Consider the following 23623-nt stretch of genomic DNA (forward strand, 5'->3'; position numbering starts at 1 on the left):
GGGGGAGGGGGGGTGTGAATAAACCAGCAGGGCTTGAACACTTGTGGTTACAAGGACAATGGGGTCAAAAAGATATTTAAAAAGGCATTTCATCTACAGCAGACATCAGCAACACTCCTCCTCCCTCAGTTCTGTGTCAATATATTTCCCCCTCTTTTACTTACTGTGTTGTGAGCATGACCGTTCCAGCATTGACTTGTACAGGCTGCGGAATGAGCTGCTCAGGTCCTGGAAGCTGAGGTCTGTGAAGGAGAACTTGTAGTTATCTGTGGCACCAAAGGGAGACGGCTGTGCATCTGCAGCACTGCGGGAGCTGGACGTTTCCGTACCCATGGATGCCTGCTGGTCGATAAAACCACAGTCAATGAAATGGAAGGTTACTGACAATAACATGAAATGGACAAGGAATTTGTCTCCCCTTACACAAAGGGATACACTGCTGCATAAACCAGAAATACCTTATGCAGAAATGTAACTAGTTAAAATATTAAGGCTTTGAAGACTGGTTCACCTGATAAGTTTCAAAACTTACTCTCCTGGTATGTGGAGGTTGAACTTTATTTAAGCAAATAAACAACAACAAAAATAAATAAAATAAAATAAAGCAAATGAAATAAAATTAGGGATATATGAAAAATACATCATTACCAACCAGCAAGTGTTCATATCCACTATTCTAATGTGATATACATAGAATAACAATGAAAATTAATATTTTTAGCATCATTATAATAGTTTCTTCTATTACTATTCTTTGCTTACTCTGTTTTGTAACTTCAGTGTTTCTCCGTGTCCTTACTTTACCTTTCTGCTGTCCAGTACATACATTTCCAGGGCCCTAACATCAGTCTTCAGTCAACTTGCTTTGGCGGTCTCAATTGATTTTTACCTTTCTTGAAGGAAGTATGCCAGAAATGCATGGAAATCTACATGGAGGTTTTAAACTGATAAAGACGAGATATAAAATTCAAGACAGGAATATAAAAACCTGTACTACATATTTACCTGACTGTAGCTGGGAAGAGAGCTGGTATTCTGAAGTGAGCTGGTACCATGAAGACTGCTAGCATTTTGCAGTGGACTACAGTTATGGAGACCACCAGTACTATGTAGCGGACTGGCACAGTGAAGTCCAACAGGGTTGTGCAAAGGGCTGGTACCCCGCAGGCTGCCTGCAGTGTGCAGTGGGCTGGCACCATGAAGATTAGTATTATGCAGTGGACTGGCAGTATGGAGACTGTGTGACGACTGCCCCACATCTGATTGGCTCACTGTATCAACACTTGCGATGCTGCATGGACTTGGGCTAATGTCCTGTTCCAGGGAGTCACGAGAATGCTGCAGACACAAATACAAAAAATGCAACATTTTAAATTGACTATTACTGCAATGAAATATGGGCAATATATGCAAATCAAAAGCAAGCATTTAAATATAGACCAATGACATTCCAGCAATGATACTAATGGCAACTCTCAACATCGTTTTTTCACTAGTAGGCCTAGAGTAAGATTATGTGCAGTGTTCCATTTCTGGTTTATTTATCCACAAGCTAGCTCCCCAAAAAGTGTTTTGCACTGAGAATGAAAGAGTAAGGTTCTTATTCCGGGTCCATGCAGCTCACTGCAAAAACAGTGAAATACCATTTGAATCTTGCATCACACCTTTAGAAAGTTACTTGTATATTAATTTCAAATTAGTTTTATTTAGAGATGAAGTTGATGATAATGTTTTTCTGTTACCTGGTACAACTCATTGCCCTAGGGTACTTTAAGAGAAACTCAGATTGCACTACATTGGGTAATGGCAGCCTTGAGCAGCTAAATTAGTGTTGTCATTTGTTGCACATAAAGCAGTTTTGAGAAGTTCATGCACCACATAAACGAAAATGGCGCTGCAACGTCTGCGTTACGGGTAATGTTGATTTATTGTTAAATTGTCTGCAGCAAATAAAACAAAGAACCATTGGTGGCTTATTATTATTCACTCACTGATACCCATTGCATCTTTTTCAGGGTAATGGGGGATCTATAGCGACTATATTTTTGCTACTTTGTTCAATATTTAATTATACTGTAACATACATTCTACTTTTCTTTCCGTCTTAAGCTCTTTCTATGTTTCAGTCTCTCCCTAAATTTCTTTTTATTGCACCTTGCCTCTTTTTCTTTAATCTGGTCTTATTCTTCCTTCCTGTCCTCCTCCAATTTCAGTCAGATTGACCCTTTAATGGACTATATAATACTGTATTCCTTCTACCATATTTCCATTCCTTTCTGGCCATCTTCTGAACTGTATTCTGTGTGTGTGTGTGTGTGTGTGTGTGTGTGTGTGTGTGTGTGTGTGTGTGTGTGTGTGTGTGTGTGTGTGTGTGTGTGTGTCAGCCTTGGTGGGAATGCCTACACTACTGTGCTGGAATGGAGACTCCATCCAATAGCTGAACCTCTGATTTAGGAAGAGCAAGGTTGTTTATGTCCTAGTTGTGGACAAGTGGATCATCCCTTTGCCTTTGCATTGATATTGGAGGGGTCATGCAAAGCAGCCAGCCATGTTTACCTGTGTGTTGTGGACCTGGTAAAGGCATATAACCGAGAACCCCAAAATGTCCTGTGGGATGTGCTGCATCCCCATATTTGTGAAGCAAGAGCTGCATCTGCCTTCCTGATGTTGATTACATTCTAGGTGGGCATCAGACTTCACCAGGGATATCTATCCTCCTCTTGTTCCTGATTTTCACAGACAGGATATCAAACTGCAGCCAATTTTTGGAGAGTATCCAGTCTGAAGCTGTAAGGGTTGCATCTTTGTTATTTGCAGATTATGTCACCCTCATGGCCTCAAGTAACTATGTTCTATGGAGTGTAGTGACATGGTTCATTTCTGAGTTTTAAACTCCTTGGATGAAAATCAGCATTTCTAAATCAGAGGTCATAGATGTCTACCAGAAAAGAGTGAATTGCTCTCTGCAAGTGGGGGTGGAAACAATTACCTCAAGTGGAGCAGTTTAAGTACCTTGGGGTATTTTTCATGGATAAGGGTATAGGGGATCAAAGGATTCACCAATGGGTAGGTGTAGTGCTGTAAATACTGTACAGGACTGTAGTGGGAGGTGAGTCCTTGGAGGAAGCTCTCAATTTACCACTCAGTCCATGTCTCCAACCTCCTCCTCGGCTATGGTCAAGGACTTTCGTTATTGACTGCAATGGCGATATCATGGATGCAAGCAGCAGAAATTAGATTAATTCACAAGGTTACTGTCTTACTTTCTGTAACAAGTTGAGGAACCTGATGTTCTGGGAGGATATTAGGCTACAGCCACTGCATCTGAAAATTTGAGAGTAGCTAGTTGAGGTGATCTGGGCACTTAGTAAAGATGACTTCTGGGCACCACCTATCGGAAATGCATGAGGCACAACCCACACTCAAGAGGCTGTAAGGAACATCCTGGAAATGCTAGAGAGATTATATTTCTCAGCTGTCTTGGCAACATGTAAGCATCCTTCAGGTTGAAATGAAGACAGATGGGACAGATAGGTATGTCTGGTCTGCTCTGGTCAGTTTACCACCACTACAATCCACTAGGATAATTTGTGTAGAAAATGGATGGATAGGTGCAATATATGGCGATCTGGAGTTTAATAAATGATGTGTCTTTCTGGGGTGTTTTTTTTCATCTGTACTGAAAAAGATTGGTCACTCCCATCCTTAAAAATGGAAGGCTTAGATGCAGATGATCTGACTAATTATAGGGTTTCCTAATGACTTTGAAATGTGAAGTCAACCTACCAGATGGCTACTAAAATAATGAATTTTTATTTTTCAAAATAAGCAAGTTAGCCCATGCCTCTCACCTTCAGAGCAAGAAATCTGGACAAAGCCATAAATAATGGGGGGGGGGACAAAGGCCCAAAAATAGTGACACCTTTTAAATATTGCTCTTACAGACTTAGAAAGTTGACAGAACAGGTTTTGCATTAGCATGAATTTTCAGAAGGCTATGAAGTCAGACACGTAAATTTCTGTCAATATTGTCTAACTTCAACTCTCAATGATTTGTCAGAAAAACACAATTTTATGAGAAACAAACCAAAATATGAGGCAAAGAGCTGGACATTTTGCATAAATCTGAACAGCTGCAAGGTATGAGTTGACCCCAGGTGTAGGGAGGGGGTTGTGCCTCCTACGGTCTCGAAATTATAAAATAATGTTCCATCTTACACAACTTAGCGGAAAGAGAGACATTTCACTTACTGCACATTACTATTTTGATACTTAGCAGGTGTGATTTGCTTGCATTTGTAACTCATAACATTTTCTAATTATAGATCTATAGATCTATCTCAAACCTCCATTTTCTGTGTAGGGTTTTGGTGAAAGTAGTTTTTATGTGCAGCTGAATTTCCAATTACATCAGTGTGACTTGTATAATCCATTCCAGTCTAGCTATTATTCTAGACATAATGCTAAAGGACCTACCTCTCAACCTATTAGAGCAGGAAATCTGGACAAAGCCATAAATAATAGGGGGACAAAGGCCCAAAAATAGGGACACTTTTGCTCTTACAAATCTAGAAAGTCTTCCTACATTACATATTGAAATTTGTGTTGAGGTGGGTGTAATACTTAGGAACCAAATCTCAGCTGTGGTCAAATCTTCCCTTTTTTCACCTTAGAACCCCCCAGCATAATTAATCACTTAATACCACCCATAGACCTTTCCATACTGATATATATCCCTCTGTACCTTCCTCATTGGACTACTGCAATACCCTAAACCTAGGGCTCCTTAACTGTAAACTTGACCAACTGCACCTTGTTCAAAACTGCAGAGCATGGTTTCTTACAAATTATCAACATACCATATTACACTGATTTTGTGAGAGCTACAATGTTTGTCAGCATAAAACAGGATTATTTTTAAATTGGTATATTTGACTCTCTATGACTTGGAGGCCACTTTTTTGGAATACCTTCTAGACTGGTCCTGGCCATCCTTTCTCCCTGCATTCAGCCAAAGATAGGCCACTGGTTCTTCTAGTGATCAAGATATCAAACTTCTCACATTTGTTCTTTTGCCTTTCAAGACCCGTGACACCAGAATATACTTCCTAGGTGGCGGATATATTCTTCTGAATTAGTGGCTTTATAATGTACCTGAAGAAAGTACAGTTGTGTAAAATCTTAGCATAACAGTGGATGTCCTTTTCTTCACTGCTGCAGTATTCATAACCAAAGGAATCTCATACCAAGGATATCCCTACATCTGGCTAATACTCCAAAGCGTTTAACTCTTACTAGCATCATACGTCAAATGTATGCTCTCAGTGTCAACACAAGGAATACAGATGACATACAGGTGCTCTAAATTCAGAACTGAAGTGCTCCAGGAGAACAAGGGACACCCCAGAAGAAGGGATAAATGTGAAAATGTATATCCAGGGAAACAGGAGATGCCCAAGAAGAAAGACAAAGACCACACAGCCAGTCAGATATTCCCAACAGAAAAAAGGAATAAAAGGGGGCAGGAGGGAATGACAATATAATGCAACAGTGATGAGAAGGACATGTACTGTTATGGTAAGATTTTACACAACTGTACTAAGTCCCTCTTTATCACTGCTGCAGTATTCCTAACCATGGGAGAGTACAAAAGCTATTGTATGGAATGGGAGCAGGAAGGTAAGGAGGACCCATCCACAAAACCATGAAGAACAGCCTTGGAAAACCTGCCCTGGCCTGGCAAATGACATCGGACTAGTAATGTTTAGTGATGGTGTGCACAGAAGACCAAGTAGCAGCTTCAAGGATGGAACTGGTGTCCATACCTTTGAACTAATCTTCAGAGGAGGCAACTACCCTAGTAGAACGGGCCCAAACAGAGGCAGAAAGCTGTATGCCATTCATCTTGTCTAGATAATACTTGTGCCGTCTATGATGATCCAAGGTGCGTACAACCTTCTTGCAGATTGCAAAGGTGGACAAAAGGAAGGAAGCTGGATAGACTGATTAAGGGCTAATTCACTTACCACCTTGGATATAAAAGAAGAATTAGTATGAAGAAATACCTGGTCCCTATGAAAAATCAAAAAAGTGGAAAACTCTCTTTTTGAAGTGAAACAATCAATAAGACCATCTTCCAGGTTCAGTGTTGCAAGCAGCAGCAGCGGCTCAAAAGGAGGCTGGATTAGTTTCTTAAGAACAAAATTAAGGTTTCAAGGAGGAGGAATAGGCTCTCTTGGGGGTCTTATTATAAACCACTACCAAAAAAAAAAATCAATCCAGGAACACACCACGAAAAAACCAACGTTCTAAGAACTTCTTTTACTGCACAAAACACATACCAACTTCTTCCTCTAGTGCCTCGGCTTACAAAAAGCCTTTAACAGAGCATATTAAACCTTCAACAACTTCCTATATTTATACATAATAACCTAATTAACACTTCATTAACATATAAATTAAACCCTTTCTCTTAAAAAACAGCTTATGGAAAACACTTCCAATTGCATTCTATGTTCATTCCATTTGGAATCAGTGTATTAAACTTCAAAATAAAAATAGATTATTTTTCCTTAATTGTTTTTTAACATCAAATAATAATTCATTACTTTTTTGCATTTGTTCTAAAATTGTAGCTTGTAAACCAGTGACATCACCTTCATGTGCCTGTAAAAAATGCATAGCTGCTGGACTTATTTCACTTTTATTTTTTACATCTCTCACGTTCCTTCAAACTCTTGGAGAAACTTCTTTTTGTTTCTCCTATACAATACTTATTACAGGGGCATTTCAGGGCATATAGTACTGCCTCACTATTACAATTGAAACAACCTTTTATCTCAAACTTTCTTCTATTAATTTGTGGAAATGTATTTTCTATAAAATGACATACTGAACATTTACCACAAATTATAGTCCCTATATTATTCAATTCCAACTGTCTATTCTCTGAAGGTAACACAAACTTCCCTTTAACTATAAAATCTTTAATGTTCCTTCCCTCATATATGAAAACCTTATTTTACTTTTAAGATAGACTAATATATCATCCTTTAGTAACATATCCCAATAATATTTTACTATCTTAACTAACCGGTCCAAAAATACTGTATACTTGGACACAAAATACATATATTCAAGAATTTCTCCTTCCTTACTACCTACTTCACTACTTTCCAATTTATTGTATTCTCTACTGTCCCTTCTTACATAGCTCTTCCCCTTTATTTTTCATTTTAGCTTTATTCACTAATTCTGCATCATAACCCCTATTTATAAACATTTGGGTCATTATTCCCAGTTCCTCTTTGTATTAATTTTCCTCACTGCGCAGTCTTTCCAGCCTTGTGAATTGTCCATATGGGACTGACTCCACCGTGTGTGGCGGATGACAACTACTGCCATTTAAAATATAATCACACAATGCAAACAGAGAGACCACAGCTGGGTCAGAAGAGGGACACTTATAAAGAAACTGGAAAGCCTCAAGTACTTTTTAAAAATAGTCAGGCTTCTTAGGGGCAGGAGGATGGGAATATGGAGCCAAGGAAGCAGATGAAAAAAGTATCCAGCACAGCAGCCAAGACAGGGAAACAGCAGAAGGTTTAGGGGAGTCCATCTATAGCAACTCTGATTGTCAGAGACCTAGAAGCAGTCCCACTTAAAATGCTCCATCATGCAAACCACTGCATCCCCAAAGGACAATTCTTCTAAGGGGGAATCAGGACTTAAGAACTTTTCCTCCTCAGAGCCATAATCCAAAGGTGAGGGCATTTGGAAGGAGTAGGCCAAGGAATTCTCATCTGACTCTAATTCCTTAGCAGAAAAAACTTTTAGGGGTAGAAGACCAAGGAGAAAGAACAGAAGCCCCCTGCAGTGGTCTCAAAACCATCAGGGCATTAAACAAGCCCTGAGAAAAATCTTGCCACTCCTTTTGAGGATCCCTGAGAATGAAAGACATATGTCTAGACTTCTGTTGCTTGGGGACATCAGCTTTAACCAACCTCGTAGCAACAAACTTCTTCCCTAAATCTAATCTGGGGAATTCTTCCTAAACTCCTCAGATTTGATCAGTCATGATTACCCAAGCAAAGGTGAATAATTACAGCAAACTGTTTGCAATGGACCAACCAAGATGTTCTGAAAGTGTGTCATACCCGTGGAAACAGTTAATATTGTCACTCTCTGAATAAAATCAGATGTTAACATCTTCAATAAAATGTGCAGTATTGTCGTATGCATAATGTCACATGACACAACTTAAAACTTCCAGAAGAAGACTTATTACGAATTTAACACTGGTTCTTTTTCATTCTAAAAGACATAATTCTGAGTATACAGGGTGAGGTGAATAAATGCAGTTTAACATTCGGTATGAAAGAGCTTACTGCATATGACACTACATCATCTGCACTTGTTATTAATTACAGATATTTGCTGCAACCAAATTAATGAATGGGTAAATGGCAACAGAAATATTCTAAAATGATCAGTAGAAAACAACTTGCTCTTTGTTTTTTTAAAGACCTGAGCTAAAATACAATTTTGTTGCCTATGCTAAGATGTTAATGAATCAGTATACTGTTTGGCCATTGTTAAATTCCCAAATGGAAAATTAAACAAAGTACTTTGTTTGAAGATTACCTACCCACATCCATCTGTAATTCATCAGGGAACAAAATGCGAAGTTCTTAACATTGCCAGCTATATAATGAAGAAAACTAGTGTGATTAAAATAACTACAATGAACAGTAAAGGTAAACATTGGCAATTATAAATATTAGTGCCAGCTGCTAGAAAATGGTTTGTTATCGAAACAGATGGCATTTACAAGTCACAGGGACGCCATTTTTGTTTATAAAATGACGTGAATGATAGAACTGCTCCATTCGGGCATGTACTTGTTTGCAACAAACATTTTGATTAGCATCTGTGAATGCAGATGCGGGATCATTCTGAGAATTACATACTTTTAATGAGAAGTGGGACATGAATTTTAGAGTGCCAGACTCAGGATGGTTTTTGAAAACCTGAAATGGGGAAAGTCAATGAGACAGAGACAGGGGCAGAGAGAGAGCGAGAGACAGTGAATCCCCTGCATGAACTGTGAAAGAGGAATTGAGGAATTTATCCCTCAGAAGGGCACAGTCCAGTGACAGTTACTATGACTCAGTGCAAATAAGAAACTTTATGGAAATTCCTTATCTGCACCTTAGTAACTGACAGTCTGTTAAGAGGACAGCAAAGTGACAACATTTAATAACTTAACTGCCTTTGTAAAATTATACTTCAATACAGGCAATATAATATTAATCCTATTCAAGTTATTTAATTAGAATGTAAAAGTAATTTACACTTTCTTTATAGTTTAAATTCATAATACTGTTTATAACTATTGACTAGTCACATGTTAACTCCTACTAAAGAACTAGGCAGGGGTAAAGGGGTACTAGACTCCTTATAAATAGTATTACAGAAAAAAATACTTGAAGGTACAGTTAATCGAAGATGCACCTACAAAAGGAATCATCACGGTCCTATGACATATTAACATATCATCATATGCATCAGCATTCTTTTCACTTGCACACAATCCAAAGTTCTAACACACTGGGGAGTTGTAAAGAGTTCCATTAGAATTGTGGACATACAGAATCAGAGCTGTATTTGTAGTCAGACATGTTCCTTCTACTTAAATCAGTAACAAACAGCCCGGGGTTTCTAGAGTTAGGTTGTAAAGATCTGCAGTGAGGGTCTGGCATAGAAGTTTAAAACTATGACTCGATATAACATACCAGGAATCCATCCTGATGCTTCACAGCAAAATGCAGGCTGAATCCTTAAAATCCTGTCTCCATAAGTCTGCCCAAGCATTCAGAACACTATGCCTGGACAATTCCCATCACTTTCTCATGCCAGCCTGGTTGACATGGGCATACTGAGACAGTGTAGTAACTGCCTAATATTTACTGACAACCCTCTTCTCCTAGCACATAATTCCTCCACCTGCACGAAATGCATGTACATCAGTAACCTGGAGTCCATGCTCTCTCACGCCACAGTCAGTAATCCTGACAAAGAGGAAACTGCCAGGACAAACACTACATCACTCACATCACATAGCCATGCACAACACACACACAGGCACACGCTCAATAAAAACTTACCCAAACAGCGGAAACCTCCTCCAAAACATATTCACAGACATTCCACACACAGCACCAAACACATCCCACACAGCAGACAACACACCAGTGTCTCACAAAACCAGCTCATAAGGCAAAACAATAAACCATCACAGCCCACAAGACATATTAATAAACCAAACACACTAATCATTGGTGACTCAATTGTGAGAGACACCGATGTCCTCCTCACCAGGCTCGACAAGGAGAAGGTCGCGGTCAGTTGTCTGTCTGGTGCCAGAATCCACCACATCACACACGTACTTAAGTCTCTGTGCAACAAGTATGACAATATCATTGTATATGTTGGTGTGAATGACTTGAGACGTACCTCCCTAGACTATATGAAGAGAGACATTATTGAACTCTCAGAATATGTGTTCCAGGCAAGTATGATCCTAGCCCTAGGCAGCATCCTACCTTCACCAAGAATGATACCACAATACCAACAAAACATAATTGACTTCAACAACTGGCTTCGTTTCTGGTGTCATTCCAAGGGATTCGGTATTTGTCTGCTGGGATGACATGTTCGACAGGCCTCGATGCTTTGCTAGAGATGGCCTTCACCTATCACCACTGGGTTTCCAGATCCTGGAAAAGGCTCTCACCTCCCCCATTTTGCCTTTTTTAGGCAAGGTCCCAAAGAGAAGCCTTCCAACATAAAAGATCTCTCAAAAAGCAAATTGAAGGTCATGCTGCTTAACGCTAGGAGCCTAAACCTGAAAATGGACTCACTGGAAGCCCTCCTTACACTGGAAGATGTTCATGTCTGTGCGGTCATGGAAATTTGGTTCAGGGCTGTGGAGAGCAACCCTGCCTTACCAGGCTATACTTTATTCCACACATTCTGACCCCAAAATAAGGTCAGGAAGACCAAGGGTGGTGGAGTCTCTATCTTCATCAAGGACAAGCACACCTCTAGACTGGTTTGCCAGCATGAAGCACTGGAACTACTCCAGGTACAACTGACAGTTGGCAAGACACCCATCCAAGTTATAGCTAGTTATACACCCCCTTCCATGACTCAGGATGCCCAATCCTCTTACCTGGATCTACTAGACTCCACCAAAGTACCTCCTAACACCCTGATCTTTGGAGACTTCAACTACCATACCATAGGCTGGGTGAATTATTCTTGCACTAATGCACTGTTTCAATGGTTCCTCGATTTCATTAATTCTAATGCACTAGACCAGCTCGTATCATCCCCCACAAGAGGAGATAACATTCTGGACTTGGTTCTCACCAACATGGATGACTGCTGCACCACTCCCATAATATGTCCTTCCCTGGTCAGACCAGATCATTGGACTGTCTCATTCGAAGTTTCTATTCCACTCAACCCCGCCCCCAGACAAAATCAAGCTAAAAAACTTCTCAAAAGCTGACTACAACCTCCTAAGGGAGGGTATCTGTAGCTTCACCCCCCCCCCGATGATGCAGACAACTATGCTGACCAATATGCCACTGCAGTTTACAAGCACCTGTACAACTGCATGGACTCAGCCATACCCAATAGAATTAAAACCTGCTCTTCAAGGAAACACAAACCTGTTTGGTGGATATACTCTATCAACAGGCTTTACAACAAAAAGAAGAAACCGTTGTCCATGGGTAAAAGAGAACAAATTCCAAATTGGAAAAACTCCTTCCTTAACCTCAACAAGCAAATTAGATCACTAGTGAAAACCTCCAAGGCCAATTATGAATCAAAGCTAGTCTCCATAACAAGGGGAAACCATAAAGTCTTCTTCAGTTACGTCAGGAACCTCCATGGCAAAGTCCAAGTTTGTTCCAAATTAGTACTTAACATTATCACTTACACTGATCCTGTTGACTTAGCCAACCTGCTAGCAGAAAGGTTCAGCGCAAACTTCACCCCCTGTCCCCCAAAAGGCCCTTTTGACATCCCCAATACTTGTCCCACACCTCACATCTCCAAGTGCTACAGGCCCTATCCAAGGCAAAAAACACAGCTTCCATAAGACCCGATAGTATCCCAGGATGTATTCTGCACCATCTCCAGCAAAAAATGGCTTTGCTATTGAGTACCCTGTTCAACCACAGCCTAAATACTGGCTTCATTCCAGCAGAGTGGAGAACCGCCACTGTCATCCCCTTGCACAAAGGTGGTGCCACTACTAACCTTGGAAACTATCGCCCCATTAGCTTGACAACTCTGATCTGTAAAGCCAAGGAGCGTATTATTATGGATCTTATAAACAAGGACATAGCCAATCTCCAAGCACTTGACCCCACCCATTCGGATTCGTCAAAGGCAGATCTTGCCTGCTGAACCTGGTTGGCTTCTCTGAGACTGCCACCAAGGCCCTGGATGAGGAAAAGTCAGTACATGCAGCTTACCTTGACTTGGTCAAGGCATTTGACACAGTCTCCCACTCGGGAATTTATTTATTCATTTATTTTGCATTTGTTTACTGGGAAAGTCCAACTTGCAATGAAGCCAATTTGCAGCAGATACCCTGGGAGAAATGCTTCATATGCATGTTTTTGTAATGTGGGAGGAAACCAGAGTACCCAGAGAAAACCCACATGAACGCAGGGAGGACATGTAGACGCCACACAGAAGGCACTCCAGCCAAGAATTGAACCAGAGAACCTTTTGCTGTGAGGTGACAATGCTACCACTGTGCCGTCCATTATAGGCATTATCGAAAAGCTAACACAACATGGCGTAAATTCCTATCTCATCAGGTGGGTGGCCAACTGGCTCACCAACAGGACTCGCAAAGTCAAAATAAGCACCTCCACCTCCAATAGCAGACCTGTCACTAGTGGAGTTCTCCAGGGATCTGTCTTGGGACCCCTACTGTTTTGCATCTATTTCTCGCAGGTACAGGCAAAGACGAAAGGCCTGTGGCTGACCAAATTTGCCAACGACTGTCAGTTGGGTGCTGTCATCGACTCCCCAAACAATGCTAACATACTGCAAGAGGGTCTCACAGCAACTAATGACTGGTGCCAAAATCATGGCCTCAAGCTAAATGCAAAAAAATGTATCATCATACCATTTGGCAAAAACACGACCGCTACTGATTACCACGGCAACCCCCTAAGCACACAACCTGTGGTGAGAGACCTGGACACTCAGGTTGATAGCAACCTGACATTTGACCATCATGTAGCAACAGTGGTCAGAAAATCCTTTTACTTGGTTCATCTCATAAGTAAAGGGATTGCATCAAGAAAAAAGATGGTTATTACCTCCCTATACTCATCCCTCATTAGACCAATAATTGAGTATAACACCCTGTTTGGGATGTACCTCTCCAAACATCTGCACCAACTGGAAAGGCCACTGAAATATCTCACAAAGAGAATCCATAGCCTCCAACATCTATCCTATGCAGACAGGCTCAAATCACTATCACTCTACTTGGTATTGTACAAATTGCTCAGGGGTGATTTGTGTCTCGCCTATAAGGCAATCTCAGACCCTGCCCTACTAGAGATGCTCCATATCCATAAGTCTAACTCCTCATGCACTACCCGCTCAAAAGGCCTGAATCTAATATGTGATTACCAAAACCTGCTGGAGAGACAGATTTGTTTCCCAGAGGCTGCCCAGTCTCTGGAATACACTTCCCATACACGTCAAACAGAGCACCTCACTGGCCCTCTTCAAGCACATCCTTGATGACTGGATGGGAAACCACAAATTCGTACTAAGGTTTCACCTGTATCCCTCACTGACAGGGGTGTCAGGTGCTGACTGAGGTTTTTTTTGGGGGGATAAACTCTTGGATAGGTTTGTAAGGGCCCCAGGGCCATTAGCCTAGTAATCTCCTATGAATTTCAAAGTGCAACATTTTAGTAATGAATTACAACATTCTACCCCTTACAAGGAACCTTTGTTTATTTACATTGAGATCTCTGAAATGCTATCACTACTGCAAGCTCAGTAATATTTAATACACATACAATTATACTTATGTTTCCATAAATTTACCAGCATGTAAATTTTCTGGGCAGGGTTTACAATGAAAGGTGAAAACTGAAGAAAAAAATATGGAGCTAAGTTTGAACCCATATAATATAGTATCCTTATAATATAGTATCCTGCACCTATGACTTCTAAGACCATTTCAATGTAGTTGGTGTCAGATGAGTAAAAGGGAGGAAAATGGGCCTGAGTCATTTGGTATAGGCCTTGATGCAATCAGTCAACAATAAAAATCACTGGAAATATACAGGGCACGCTTCCGCCAGAAAACAGACGAGAGACTTATAACACATTCTTAGAAAACAGTGGAAGAATCCATTGACTAAAGGCGATGATATTTAAGGAGAACAGTCTGCCACTAAACAACATCAGTATTCATTAAATATGGTAATGAATTAGACAATACTAGATAAGTTGCTGGTTATGATCAGCCTGTTTGACAAGCAGGGATACTATAGCATCCCATTTTAAGACTAACAGCATAAAACCTCAAAACGTTTTTATTTTTCATTTGTTAACAAGGTAAGCCCACTAGGTGTGACCTAAGTGATCTGTCTAGCTAAGTGACTTGTTCAGGGTCACAGTTTACAAGTCGGGATTGAGGGAATCAAACCTAAGACAACAAGGAGAAGCTTATTAACAGCACATATTTCTAATCCTTTGTGTTAAACCAATAGAACATTTGTAAGCCATGTTAAACTGAAGTCCCTCTGGAATATTCCTAGCATCCCAACTGACTTGCCACCACAACAGTTAGTTTTCTGCAAATATGTTAAACTATGGTCCTTTCAGAGTATTTCTAGAACACCTGCAATAACAGGGGTCAGTTCTTGCCTTGGCACAAAACACATTGTAACTGTTGAAGGATGTATGTCAGGCATTGGTACATAGTTCTGACTAGCAAAGGAAATTTGCAGTCATTATAGTATTGATTCATCATCTATTGGACGGAGCTTTAAATTGTACAGCATAAAATGCCATTACCATCTCTGCATGTTATTATTATGCATTTTACATGAATTCTTTTAGCATCAACATTTGGGAATGCACTGCAGACATACAGTTAACACTGTAGATTTAGTCCAGTCGCAGCAGAACATTGTGTTCCACACAGCCTAGGCACAGGCAATGACTGTTCTGTACATTTCCTGTTTCAGCTGATATTTCTAAAAAAAATTCTGCATTTACTTTGTGGTTGGCAGTTGCCCACAGAAGAGAAACAAAAATCAATTTGAGGTAGCAATACTCACAAAATGAGGATGCAGGTACTCTTGTAGGCAGTAAAACAAAAATATTTTGCTCTCTTTTTGGATTTGTTCTTTGGGGAATCCCTCCCTCAGGTCAGAACAAGATTTCAGTCAGATACGCATGACTAAGCAAGACAGGGAGAAGGAATCCAAAACAGGGTGGGGGTTCTTATTCAGAATTCAGCAACAGGAACTGCAAGCATGCATAGTCATGTCTCTGCAGCACAACAGGCAGGGATAAAGCCTGTGATACATAAAAGATGACAAAGAAACAGGAAATGTGTGTGTGTGTGTGTGTGTGTGTGTGTGTGTGTGTGTGTGTGTGTGTGTGTGTGTGTGTGTGTGTGTGTGTGTGTCTGTGCATGCACGTGCATGTGTGTCTGTTAGGGAGAAGACAAGAGAACTCAGCTTCATCAGAACAGGGAAGGATACATTGTGCAGTGACCAAAAGAAGGTGAGGGACGGAGAGAATAATGCAGCCATAAAATAAGCTAAGCAAAGTTTTAGGAGGAAGACTCATTCACAGCATGACCTGTACACGAACCTCAAGTCTTTATTACATCTGCATATTTTGAAAATAATGAGCTCTCGTTCATGCATACATTTTAATTTATTTGTAATTGACTCAACTGTAATAGCCCCTAGTTTCAGTTACGGCTATTGCTTCATACTGTAAGATTTATGACTAATCATACTTGATTTATAATGAAAGCACAAGGAACTGCATGTATTGCCAACATTTACACAAATTAAATGCATGCATGAGCAATAATCCTACACAAAACACACTGTGTCTTTTTCTTGCTTGAGCAAACAGATTTACAACAAGAACATGCCAAATGATTTTAGCTCAGAAAACTTTGCCAGTCAACAGTTTTAGACTTTTTTAAATGTATATGTTTCACGTGCTGACATCTGGGCACTATATCAAGGAGCACTGCAGATATGAGCTATTACCTTGCTTCATCTTGTATCCCTGCATTTGATTCCAGAATCTCATTATTAAATTGCTAAGTGCAGAAAATTAAAATTTTCACTGAATGACTTATTGCTACATTTTTATAAAGGCACACAATTTAAAGCTTTAAGTAGGATTCTCTTACACATCACAATAAGTACCGTAAATGCTGCACTTAGCATATAACGATATGAAATAATGCAACAAGGGATGATAAAGTACCCCAGCTCTGTGATGTAGATGTAGCCTTGACTATGATCTTGATGACCCAAGTCTGATTACTTACCTCAAGGACAGAGGAAGGGATGGGAGTAAGTTGCTGACCCTGGCCTATCCATCAAGCAAGGACGAATTGGTCCAAGTCTCTTGACTTGCCTGCCACCTATTGGAAGCTTTAAGATGTGCACTCTATACCAAAGGGAGGCTCATGCTGACAAATGTTCAGTTGGGGAGGGCACTGCAAATGAATATAAGTAAGGGTATACAAAAGCATGTGCCCACCCTGAGCTCAGAAAAGAAAGCAATCCACTGCACCCGTTGGCCAAAAGGGGGTGGGAGTTAAAGACAACGTATGGCCACCTGACTCTTGCTGCACTGCCTGGAAATAAAAAGAGGTTACCAAAATGTAGCCCTTCTGGAATGTTTTGACTCACATGGAGTAATCTGTGTTACCACTATCAGGCAGAATGGGTGAATAAATGGTTAAATAGAATACATGGGGAGGTTAGATGGTTGAAAAGCAAATAAGGTCAAAAATAATAATGTAGTCATCCTATGATTGAAAAGTATTAAAAGATTAGCTCACCAAGCTGTTAAAAGAGTGTACAGATATGAATAAATAATGCCTCAGTCTTCCCTACTGTGTGACTTTCAGCAGTCATTTAGTTACAGCAGTGTTCCTAGGTCATTCTAAAAGGTGCATTTTCCCTAGTAAACTTTCTCACTTCATTCCTTTATTTTTACATAAATATTTTTACTTGGATCTGTCAGTCAGTAGCTTATAACATAACATAGGTTCATAGGTAGGTACTAGGCTATCTGCCCAAAGGCATTTATAAGCCTAACCGGAATGTGTTGGCTTTCGACATCCTTAGATTAGTTCCCTGTGCCTCTGTCCAGCAGAGTCACTGAAGTGATCCCCGGGGTAAACTTTCGGTTTCCTATCCACTCGTCAAGGTTTCTCTTGAAGAGTGTTAGTGAGGAGCTCCGCCTAATGTAGATTGGAATCTTGTTCCAGGGCATGGGAAGTCTCTGGGACAGGAATCTATCCCTCCAGCACATACTATTTATTGTTGTGGTGAGGTTTAGATCCCTAGAGCGTGTGGCTCGAAGGGATATGGTTTTCTTTAGGTGGAGCATGTCCATCAATTCTGGGTTGGACATGGCCTTGTATGTCAGGCAGAGATCACCTCTGAGTAGGCGGTATGCAACAGAGTACAGCTGGAGTTTCTTCAGTTGAGTTGCATAGGGCATCTGTTTGAGGCCAGTGATCCTACTGGTGAGGTACTTCTGTGGTCTTTCCAGCTGTTGCAGGTGTCTTGTAAGGTACATCCCAAATGGGGCGTTATACTCTATGATGGGTCTGATGAGTGATGCATAGAGAGGCACAATGACCTCTTTTGATCTGGATGCAAACCCTTTTGTGATTAGGTGGGCCACATTGAAGGATTTTCTAACCATTTTGGCAATGTGATTACCAAAGGAGAGATTACGATCTACTTGGGTCCCCAGATCCCTTATTATGTCTTCCATATTTAGGGGGCTACCACCTACGTGGTAGTTTGTGGGTACTTTGTTTTTTTCCAAAGGGGATGACTATGCACTTTTTGGCATTTAGCTTGAGGCCATGGTTTTGACACCAGGTATCTGTCTCAGTGAGACCCTTTTGGAGGATGTCTGTGTCAGCCGGAGAGTCAATTTTATAGTCCCTAGTTTGCAGTCGTCTCTGAACTTGGTCAGCCATAGTCCTCCTGTGCTTGCCTGTACATCTGAGAAGTATATGCCGAACAGGAGGGGTCCTAGGACTGAGCCCTGGAGAATGCCACTTGTAACCGGTTTAGAGTCAGACCTAGCTCCTACAACTGTTACCATGTGGGTTCTGTCCGTGAGCCAGTTGGTAATCCATCTCGTGAAGTAGGGGTTTATGTTCAGGCTGGAGAGCTTGTCTATAATACCAGAATGGGGAATGGTGTCAAAGGCCTTTGCGAGGTCTAGGTAGGCTGTGTGGACCACCTTTTCCTCATCTATAGCCTTGTTGACTGTCTCAAAGAAGTCCACCAGGTTGTTTAGGAGCATGATCTGCCCTTAACAAAGCTGAACTGGGTAGAGTACAGTGTTTGGAGGTTCCCAATGTCTCTGTTAATGAGATCCATGATGATGCGCTCCATAGCCTTGCAGATCAAGTTAGTCAAGCTTATAGGGCAATAGTTCCCAGGGTCTGTTGTGGCTCCACCTTTGTGGAGCGGAATAACTGTTGCTGTGCACCACTCTATGGGCATGTAGCCTGTGGAGAGGCTGAGTTTGAAAAGTGTGTTTAGGTGAGGGGTTAGTTCATCTTTGAGCTTGTGTAGGATGCAGCCTGGGACACCGTCCGGTCCCATTGATGCTGTGTTTTTGGCTTTGGAGAGGGCTGTTTTAACCTAAGTGCCTGTGATTTCAGGGGCACTACACATTCTTCTGGTATGGTTATGGGCCCTTTTGGGGGTGTGAGGGGGTGAACTTTGCACTGAACCTGTCTGCCAGGATGTTGGCGATATCGGTCAGTTCAGTGTATTTTATGACATTCTGCACTAACTCTGAGCAGATCTGAGAATTGACACTTAGATTCTTGACATAGCTAAAGAATGCCTTGTGATTATCTTTGGAGTCCTTGGCAATTTTTCTTTCAAAGCTAGCCATGGATGATTTTATGAGGGATCGTAGTTTCTTGCTGATACTGATCAGAGATGTCTTCCCTTCTTGGGATTTTACTCTTTTTTGTACTAGTTTCCTCCTTCTATTGTATAGCTTATTTATAGCAGGGGTCCACCAGACTGGTTTCCTTTTCTTGGAGGAGTGAGTCTTGGTTTTGCTTGGGATAGCACAATCCATGCATTCTTGTAGGTGCCCGTACAGTGCATTAGTAAAGGATTTTGCAGCTTGGGCAGCGTTATCCTTTAGCATGGGGGATTTGAAACTTTCCACCTCGGTCTTAAGTAACGTGAAGTTTGCTTTTGAAAAGTTTTTCACGGTGGTTTCTTTGACTGGGGGTGGCGGCGGAATGTGGATATCCAGCGTGATTAGTTTATGGTCAGATCTAACCAGCGAGGGGTTGACCTCCGGTGTGGAACACCGGTCGCCCATGTTGGTGATGAGCAGGTCCAATATGTTGTCACGTCTGGTGGGGGTGTTGACCAGTTGATCCAGGGTGTTTGAGTTTATAAATTCTAGGAAATGTTGGGCAAGGGAGTTAGTTCTGGAGTAGTTCTCCCAGTTAATGTTTGGTAATTGAAATCATCCAATATCAGGGTGTTTGTTAGGACCTTTATGTTTCCCAGTGTTTCCAGAAATGTGGAATGGGGGTCCTAGGTCATGGTGGGTGATCTGTAGCAAGCTACAATTTGAATTGCAGATCTACCCATTATTAGATGCACGTGGATGATCTTTGAAGCATCGTACTGTGCCACTAACCTGGAGGTGAGGGTATCCTTGATGAATATGGATACTCCCCCGCCTTTTGTATTTTGGTCTGGGTTTTGTGACTGAAATGTATGGTATGAGTTGAAGCCTGGTAGTGCTGGGGTGCTCTCTGGAGCTTTAAACCAGGTTTCTGTTACTGCACATATATCGATTTTCTCCATACTGAGGAGTGCCTCGAGTGTGTGCATTTGAGGTTTAGACTTCTGGCATTGAGTAGCATTACCCTCAGTTTTTTGTTACTTGTGCTATTTATGGTGGTGGGTTTGTCTTTTGAGCCTTACCTAAAAAAGGCACTATGGGGTGGCAAGAGCCTTGGCTTTTCTATAAAGCTTGTAGATCAGAAGGCTGAGGTTCCTATCACAGCACATTCCATAAGGTTAAAGCTATGAGGCCCTAATGATATTCCAGAGCACCATCCTCATTGTCCAAGGTTTCATTCTCTTACTCTGTGCCTACACATTGTGTGACCCTTCAGACCATATAAATTAACTTCACGCAGATCTACTTAAATATAAAATTCAAAAAACATGTGACCAATCAATTAACCTATACTAATTACCTTAAAGATATAGCAAATTTAAAAAGTCAATACTGCTAAAAACAAATACATACATAAAAATGTATGAAAAAAGCTGACAATTTAAAACTCTAAGTCTCTAAGATAAAATAAAAATTTATCTCATGATAATAACTATTGCAATAGTGTATACATAAAATCCTAACTTGAAAATAATTAATTATATAAAAACGACTTATTCATAGAAATGGCTGAACAGAAAACATTACCACACACACACACACACACACACATATATATATATATATATATATATATATATATATATATATATAAAAGAAATTATCTGTCTGCACAAACTAGTTTTTCCTAAAAAAGCTGTTAGACTCAATGTTTTAATGGTCTAGCTCTTAAAATGGTTTGAGGGATACCTTGGTATTCAAACCAGGTGGCTTATCTGCTTGTAAATGCAGAATCCATCTTTGTTCTGCTGCTTCTGTGCAGAGTCTGCATTTCCTCCGTGTTAGTGTGGGTTTTCTCCAGGTACTCCGGTTTCCTCCCACATAACAAAGACATGCGTCTGGAGCATTTCTCCCCAGGCCTCCGCTGAAGACTGGCTTTGTTCCAAGTTGGACTTTTCCGGTAAACAAATGTTAAACAAATAAAATAAAAAAAATACATAAAATATTACAGTAGTGTTATGTGGCAATTACTTGACACATCTCCAAGTGCCTGCTGTTGCATAAAGCAGAAACTGAAGTGTACAGGACAATTCCTAGCAAACCCAGGCACAAGTGTGAGTTCTATATGCAAACAATTTGCTTAGTACAACTGTTGGGGCTGATTGCCAGAGTAAATGAAATTAGTTGGGAGAAGTGTGTCTGCTTACCTGTGAACCAGTAAAGATAATGTCTTAGATATGTACTACTTCCAGTGCTCTATAAACTAGAGGCAAAACTCAAATATATGCATATATACTTGGAGGGATTAAAATTGCAACTGAATTTACAAATATTGTACATCTATGGTGCTAATTGTTAAAATGAATGTCAGTGTAATTATATGTATCGATTTAAAACCATACAAATTATGTGATCGTGAGGGGATGCTCATTCTACGTACCTTTGAGGGTATTGCACCTACTCTAGATAGTATCAGAGTGCTAGTCACATTAGATGTTTCAAGTGGGAAGTGGATTTTGACAGATGCCGTTACAGGGTAGCAGTCAAACCTAACAGGTTTCCTTACTCTGACTGGTATGTTTTTTTTTTTATCTTAAAAGGCTACCATTTGGAATAACTTCAGTACACAAAGGATTCCAAAGTGAAATGACTCGGCTGCAGAAAAGGCATGAACGTGTTATTGTCTTGGAATATATGCTAGTATTTGGCCTGGATAAAGAAACACATGGCTTAAGACTGAAGGCAGTCCTACAAGCCATTAAAAACTGTTTGAAGTTGAATATAGATTATTTCATTTTTGGTAAATCCAAAATCCAGTACTCCATTCCTGGCATAAATGTTAGTGCAATAAAACTTGATACATGCAAGGTCAGAGCCATAACAAAGCTAAAAGGTCAAATCTGTATAACTAAGCTATGCTGGGTCCAAGGCATTTTTATTTTTGTTTTGGCAAATTTGCACAAGATATGCCCCACGGTGCTGTGTGTCCCACAGTGTTGTGTCCCCTGACAGATTTACTATAGAAAAGTTTATCCTAGTTGCAGAGAGATACTCTAGCCAAATATAACACAAGCACTACTGCCAATTAATAATAGTAGTAGAAGAAATAATAAAATGTATTGTGAGCAATGTCACTGTCTAGAACAACACCTTCTATTCTTTATTGTACATACACAGTTCACCCATAGCAGGTACAGATCTCAGGAAGAGAAGTACTTATATTCCAACTTCCAATCCACAAATAAATAACTTTGAGAAGCTAGTTTGTAAAGACATTTATTGGCTACATAAGAATTACAGACAAAGTAAAAAGAATCGGTCAGCCACAAATGATAATCTCTCTACAAAGGAAAGGGAATGTTTGAATCAAGTTATGTGCAATAAAGACGTGAGGATCATGAAGCCAGATAAGAGGGGAGGTGTAGTTATTTACTACACCAATGAGTACAATTCCAGAATTTACAACCTCCTCTATGGATCAGGCAATTATGAAAGCGTATCTATTAACCAAATTAATATAGGACACAAGAGGATTGATCTAACTATAGAAGAATACCTTATTGACAATAGGATCTCAAATGACACTTATATGTTTTTGAAAATGGACTATCCTGTATTAGCTAAGATTGTAGGTATTCCAAAAATACACAAGTCGATCGACAACCCACCATTTAGACCCATTGTGTCTGGGTCTAAGTCTAAAACTTACAATATAGGCAGATTAATAGACAGATGGCTTAAACACATTTATAAAGTCATTCCACACATCATGAAGGACTCCTGGAATTTTTTGGGTAAACTCACTAAGGACAAATGGAGCTCAAATTTAACCCTCCTCACCATTGATGTTGTGGATCTTTTTTCTAGCATCCCCAAGGACGTAGGTCTGGAATTTTTTGCCAACAGCCTTAGGAAATATTCAGGATGCAACTGGGACAAGATATGTTTAATATGCGATATGATGGCTCTAGTGTTGGACCATAACTACATAGCTTTTCAAGGAGAGTATTTCAGACAAACTAAGGGTGTTGCTATGGGAGCATCATGCGCTCCCATATTTGCTAACTTAGTGATGTTGGAATGGGAGTCGGAGTTCCTTTTTAAAAGTGAATACTATTCAGATATTGTCTTCTATGCCAGATATTTGGACGACATCTTCATTTTATGGAAGGCATCTACGGATAGATTACTACAATTTATGGACTTTCTTAATGGAATCACAGAGTTTTTGAAATTTACCCACAACTTTTAGTCATGAAGAAATACCATACTTAGACATACTAGTGGGACATGATGATGCAGGTTTCATTTCTAAAGTGTACAGGAAACCAACATTCTCTAATGATTACATCCACTATACCAGTAATCACCCCCCACATGTTTTCAAAAA

At 40.3% G+C, this 23623-nt stretch overlaps 1 protein-coding gene across 4 annotated transcripts in view; it reads right to left on the reverse strand.

The window, feature by feature from the left end:
- FOXJ2 (forkhead box J2) overlaps positions 1-23623 on the reverse strand; it is a 1179137-nt gene that overhangs the window by 158045 nt on the left and 997469 nt on the right. For 3 of the 4 annotated variants that reach the window (XM_044079672.1, XM_044079673.1, XM_044079671.1), the window contains 2 exons: positions 1006-1338; positions 165-342 (listed from right to left, as the gene is read on the reverse strand). In XM_044079672.1, coding sequence (XP_043935607.1) covers positions 165-342; positions 1006-1338 — 511 coding nt within the window. The remainder of the gene's footprint in view (positions 1-164; positions 343-1005; positions 1339-23623) is intronic. The other variant, XM_044079674.1, reaches the window with a different exon arrangement.

Source organism: Protopterus annectens, chromosome 8.part0 (assembly GCF_019279795.1).
Source record: "Protopterus annectens isolate FY-2018-M chromosome 8.part0, PAN1.0, whole genome shotgun sequence".
NCBI lineage: Eukaryota > Metazoa > Chordata > Ceratodontiformes > Protopteridae > Protopterus > Protopterus annectens.